Below are 6,000 nucleotides of genomic sequence, written 5' to 3'. Positions count from 1 at the left end.
CCTCACACACACGGATCCCTCAGGCACACGGATCCCTCAGGCACACGGGTCCCTCAGGCACACGGATCCCTCAGGCACACGGATCACACAGGCACACGGATCCCTCAGGCACACGGGTCCCTCAGGCACACGGGTCCCTCAGGCACACGGGTCCCTCAGGCACCCGGGTCCCACACTCGGGCATCTCTCGCTCCCGCTCTCCCCTCACAGCGCTGCCCGCAGTTCCTGTGAGGCGGCGCGCGCTCTCCGCACGGCCCAGGGGGCGCTGCGCCGCCTCCCCTCGGGGCAGCGCGCGAAGCCGGCGGCGCGCGCCGCGCGCCCTTTCCCGCCCGCCGCCTCTCGCGAGAGGTGGGCGGGCGCGTGCGCGGCCCCGAGCGGTGCGCCGGGAGCGGCGGCTGAGGGGCGGCCGGGCGGGCCGGGGCCGGCGCCACCATGAGCGGCACCCTGGCCAAGATCGCCGAGATTGAGGCGGAGGTACCGCCGGGCGCGGAGCGCCGGACGGGGCGGACGCGGGGCTCGGGCCGGGGAGGGGGACGGCCGCTGGGCCGCGCCGTGGAAGGAGGGGTGGCGGGGCCCCGTCCCCGAGCGGCGCGCAGGGCCCGAGGGCGGCGGAGCCCTCCCGGTGTGAGCCCTCGGTGCTGTGCCCTTGCAGATGGCCCGCACGCAGAAGAACAAGGCCACGGCCCATCACCTGGGGCTGCTGAAGGCCCGCCTGGCCAAGCTGCGCCGGGAGCTCATCACCCCCAAGGGAGGCGGCGGCGGCGGCCCCGGGGAAGGTGCGTTGTCTGTGCGGGAGGCGTGACGGGGCTCCACAGGACTGTGGGGCTCTTGTCCGCACAAACCGTGTCAGATTATCCACTAAACAGTCATAAAATCGCAGAAGGGTTTGGGTTGGAAGGGACCTTAGAGATCCCTTCGTTCTACACCTCTGTCACGGCAGGGACACCTTCCACTAGATGAGGTTGCTCGGAGCCCTGTTTAACCTGGCCGGGAGCACTTGCAGGGATGGGGCAGCCACAGCTCGGGGCAGCCTGTTCCCTCCTCGCTTTCTCTTGTCCTACCCAGTACAGGATCTCTCACCAGGATCCGTGGCCCTTCCTGAGGCTGTGGGGTGGAGCCCTTCCTGAAGTGTAGATGAAAGTGCTCTTGTATTTTGGCTGCTATAATCTTTGCAGAAATCTTAAGGTTTTTACGCGAAGAAGCACCTTTACAACAGCCATCTGTTTTAATACATAAAAGTGTGAATTGCCTAAGCCGCAGTGCTTAAGGGGAATGCTCCACTTACACTCAAGTCGAACACAGTCCACTGTGAAGCTTTGCAGCCAATACTTTCTTAGACAGATACTTACTATTTAGATATTTAGATTATTTAGACAGATATTTATTATTCAGTAGACAGATACGTGTCATGGAGTGTTACAAAGTGATACAAGGCAATAAAGATTGTGAACAATCAATTTCCCACTCTCATCCTTCTAGGAACACTTACTTGGCTTTTGCTCAGGCAATATTAAAAAAAATAGTGTGTCTGCTGTCCAGAACATTAGAATATAGAAAATGTCAATCGTTGGACAAATAATTCTACTCCTTATTTGCAGGTTTTGACGTTGCAAAGACAGGTGATGCCCGCATTGGGTTTGTGGGTTTTCCATCAGTGGGGAAATCTACTCTCCTAAGTAATCTTGCTGGTGTGTACTCTGAAGTGGCAGCCTATGAGTTCACCACACTGACTACTGTGCCTGGAGTCATTAGGTACAAAGGAGCAAAGATCCAGGTGAGATCTTGTGTCTGTGAGGGGAGGATGGGCTGCACAGGTGCTGTGCTGTTAGGGTTGAGTGGCCTGACATCAGCAGGTTGGAAGTGATGTGTGGAAGTGCTTGAGAATACCTTGGGAATATTTCCACGAGGTATGGATTTTTCCCTGCTTTTCACTGTGCTCTGGGAAGAAGTTCCTGTGGTAGTTCTAATTATTCCCTGTGACATGATCTGTTCCACTGTACCAGTAGGGCACATGGGATAATACAGTAGAGAACAATCAAATGGGAAACAGTCTTGTCATACCCTGTTCACATTTGCGGCTGGCTTGGAAGGGTAAAAGTAGGATTGATTTAATGAAGAATACTTTTCTCATGTGATACTTTCCTTCCTGTGAACAAATAGCTGCTTGATCTGCCAGGAATTATTGAAGGTGCCAAAGATGGTAAAGGCAGAGGACGGCAGGTCATTGCAGGTGAGTGTGTTGGAGCTGCAGACAGCAGCCTGTCACTGGTTCCTTTAACACAGTACAGCCGTGTGGGGGGTTGGATCACTGTCTCTAATGTCTTTAAAACGCTGAATTGTTTGCTGGGCTGGAGCTGCCTGCTGAGAAGCAGGAGCTGCTTTAATATTGTTTTCAGTTCTGGCTTTGTGCGCTTGCTGGGTTTATGCACTGCATTGACACTTCAGTGAAAGCGCATTGCCAGTTTTGCAGGCAGATGTGATCCCATCCTAAACAAGGCTGCTGTTTTAATTTCCTCACCCAGTTATTTGTCCTCAGTTTGATGTCTGAACGGAGACAGGAAGATTTTTTCCAGCCTCTGTCATTCTTACAGCATGTAAAGATCTGCCTATCAGTGAGGCTTGGCTAGCACAATAAACTTCAGTCCTACACTGGCATTTAAAAATGATGAATACGCTCCCCCTCAGGGGTTTCATGTCATCAGTCCACCCAGCCATATTGTGGTTGTTTTGTCTCAGGTTGTGTGAGCATGCTTTTTGAGAGGTGACTTTCTTTTTCTGATGCTTAGTTGCTCGAACCTGTAATCTCATTCTGATTGTACTGGATGTGCTGAAACCCCTTGGCCACAAGAAAATCATTGAGAATGAACTGGAGGGATTTGGAATTCGTCTGAATAGTAAGCCCCCCAATATTGGCTTTAAAAAAAAGGATAAAGGAGGCATTAACCTTACAGCCACAGTAAGTTGGAAATTTTCTTTAACCAAAATTAACAAATTGCTTGAAGGAAGAGGCATTTGTAGTTGATAGTATGTCTGGGGCAATGCTGTGCTGTGACTTGTTTAGGAGCTGCACTGCTGTGCTGTGCTGCAGTCAGTTACTTTCCTTAGAGGCCATCCACACCTCTCCTGGAGCCTGAGCACTCCTTTGCCCTCAAAACAGAGCCTTGGTTGCTCTCCACACATAAGTTTGAGATCCAAAGGAGAGTGTGCAAAAACTGCCTCTTATTTGGTGGCTACAGTGTTCTTCCAGAGAGGGTTGCTCAGAGTTTCAGGCCTTGCAACCCATTTACCTGACTCTTTAAAAGCACAGAAATAGCCAGAGATACCAGAAGTCAGAACTCTGTGCTCCAAGTACCTGAAGTGTAGTTGTCTGGGCCCTGAACTAGAGGATTCATGGGTTTGTGATGCACCTGATCCCAAACTGAAAGGAAACACTGCTTCTGCAATGTCTGACTGCTGCTCTCAGTGGGGCATTAATACAAACGAAGCTGTTAGGATTTAAGTCTGATTTTCCCTCTCCTCAGACCAGCTATGGTGCAATCAGTCAGGTCCAGTAACTTAAAATGCAGCTATTCTATCTAGTAATGTATTTGCAGTGGTTGCTGGGTGAGAGCACTGTTAATTGTAATACTGACTTGGCTGTTAGCTGTGCAGTCCTTAACGCTGTGTGTGTCTGTGTTCAGTGTCCCCAGAGTGAGCTGGACACGGAGACAGTGAAGAGCATCCTGGCAGAGTACAAAATCCACAACGCCGACGTCACCCTGCGCAGCGACGCCACTGCCGACGACCTGATTGACGTTGTGGAGGGAAACAGGTACTGCTGCCTCCCTGCCTGTGGCACACCTGCATTGCTCTGTGTTACAGAGAAAAAGAATTGTCTTTTGGGTTTGCTTCCCACACAGGCTGAGCCAGCAATGTGGCATCAACATAGGGATAAGCTTTTTAAAAACATTTTTTTCTTTGCAGCAAAGGTAGCAGCGTGCTGGCTGTCAGGTTGCTCTGACAGTTTCTTTCTCTTTGCAGGGTTTACATCCCATGCATTTATGTCCTAAATAAAATTGACCAAATTTCCATTGAAGAGCTAGATATCATTTACAAAGTACCCCACTGTGTACCAATATCTGCTCATCATCGCTGGAACTTTGATGATCTGCTGGAGAAAATCTGGGACTACTTGAAACTAGTCCGAATGTGAGTCAAAATTGCTGCTTTCTGTGGAGTTAAGTGTGTGGCTGAGACTGAAAAAGGTCTCAGGAATGGATGAGGAATATTTTATAATGCTTTTCGATTAACTGGTGTTTGCTTTGCAACCCAGGAATTGTGCTCGTCTTAGCTGTTGTGTCATTGCCACAAGTACTGGTTTGAATTTGTAGGGGAATTAAATGAGAACCTTGTGAAACCAAGACCAAAGCACATCCTAAAAAATTCCTGAAAACATGGAACTCTTGTCAAACTTTGTGGGAACACTGTGGTTCCAGATGTAATCATCTTTTCAGTCTGTCATGGATGCAGCTCTCTTGACAGAACTTGGTTCTTCATCTAGAATTTCAGATATTTTTACTACAAGTGATTCCAGGTTTACCTCGTAATTCTTAGGCATTTTTTGATGAATTTATGAATGAATTTACCAATACTCATAATACAGTACTTGCCTTTAAATTTATATCTATCATCTTGTGATAACGTAGAGTGTATCATGAAAAGGCATTTCACAATCCTTTGTATCTGTGGTCTAGATATCTATGCTATAGACTTCACCACGTGCTTTTTCTAATATATGTTGAGGTTTTCACAGAAAAAAAAAAGGACAAGTTGGAACCATAATACTGAAGATGTTCTTTCCCAAAAACTACTGTAATTTGGCTTTTTTTTTAAGCACCTTCAGAAAGTTCACAAGTGAGAAACCTTTGCAGTTACAAGGCAGAACCCACTGCAGCCACTTGGCTGCCCAGGTGCATTTTCAGCTTAGCTCCACCAAACATTTTGCAGTGTATCCGTTGTCACCACTGGAGTAGTGGGACTTGGCCCACTCTGGGGGTGACAGTGCAAATCACTGATGAAATATCGTTATGAGTTTGAAAAATAAAGTTTTGGTATTGACTGAGTGTTCCATCTGTGTTACAGCTACACCAAACCTAAAGGGCAGCTCCCAGACTACACCTCTCCTGTGGTACTACCTTACTGCAAGACCACAGTGGAGGATTTTTGCATGAAGATCCACAAAAATCTCATAAAAGACTTCAAATAGTAAGTATTATTGTAAAAGAATGTATAGAATAGAAAATACCTTACCTTCAGGAATATTATTTCATCCTCTTCTAGACTAGAAGGGAATACTAGGACCTTTTTATGTTAAATTGAATCAGTCTGCCTGTGATAAGCAAACATAGTACTTCAGTTGCTGTACTTTATATTCCAATGCTCTTTCCCACATAAATGTCCTCTGTGGAGAAAAATCTACTTTGCTATTTAAAAGCAGCACTAGACACAGCACTGAAGTCACTGTCCCATGCACTTGGGTACTTAGGACAACTTCAGGCTTTGTTCTGTCTATTTCTAACCCTGGTTCACACCAACCACTCAGCCAGGTACTTGTAGGAGAATAAAAATAGCTCGGAAGCATTGCTTTCTGTATTAGCTTTGTGACAGAAATAGCTGCTGTTCTGATTGCGTATCATACTTCTAAGCCTTTTAAATTTGATTTTTCTTCTTTCAGTGCACTGGTCTGGGGTTCATCTGTTAAACACAACCCTCAAAAAGTTGGTAAAGACCATACTCTTGAAGATGAGGATGTTATTCAGATTGTGAAGAAATAAAGTTATTCTTACACGGTTTGTTGCTGTGCCTGAAATTTGTCATTTATTGTAAGTGACAACCCCCCTCCCCCAGTTTTGATTTAGAAATAGCCTTTTATTGTAGTACCTTGCTGCATGATAAAAGTGATGTTTCTGGCCAGCTACACTGCAGGGCTCCTTCCAGCAGAACTTAAGAGATGAAAAACTC

At 47.5% G+C, this 6,000-nt stretch overlaps 1 protein-coding gene across 1 annotated transcript; it reads left to right on the top strand.

Moving 5' to 3' along the window:
• The first annotated feature begins 363 nt into the window (after positions 1–363).
• DRG1 (developmentally regulated GTP binding protein 1) lies at positions 364–5,829 on the top strand. The gene is made up of 9 exons (XM_066199377.1): positions 364–474; positions 653–776; positions 1,599–1,774; positions 2,161–2,230; positions 2,787–2,956; positions 3,681–3,811; positions 4,021–4,188; positions 5,122–5,244; positions 5,714–5,829. Exons 1-9 carry the CDS (start codon positions 433–435, stop codon positions 5,811–5,813), a joined length of 1,104 nt encoding a protein of 367 aa, XP_066055474.1. The 5' UTR covers positions 364–432; the 3' UTR covers positions 5,814–5,829.
• The last annotated feature ends 171 nt before the right edge of the window (positions 5,830–6,000 follow it).

This window comes from Chamaea fasciata, unplaced genomic scaffold (assembly GCF_029207755.1).
Source record: "Chamaea fasciata isolate MVZ Bird 193981 ecotype frontalis unplaced genomic scaffold, bChaFas1.0.hap1 SCAF_18, whole genome shotgun sequence".
NCBI classification, from domain to species: domain Eukaryota; kingdom Metazoa; phylum Chordata; class Aves; order Passeriformes; family Sylviidae; genus Chamaea; species Chamaea fasciata.
Note: the sequence above shows the minus strand (reverse complement) of the source record. Positions and strands in the feature narration are given on the sequence as shown.

Coding starts and splice junctions, on each gene's coding strand:
- DRG1 (XM_066199377.1), top strand. CDS start 433: ATGAGCGGCACCCTGGCCAAGATCGCCGAGATTGAGGCGGAG. Junction 2,231..2,786: donor AGGACGGCAGGTCATTGCAG/GTGAGTGTGTTG, acceptor TCTGATGCTTAG/TTGCTCGAACCTGTAATCTC. Junction 5,245..5,713: donor CTCATAAAAGACTTCAAATA/GTAAGTATTATT, acceptor TTCTTCTTTCAG/TGCACTGGTCTGGGGTTCAT.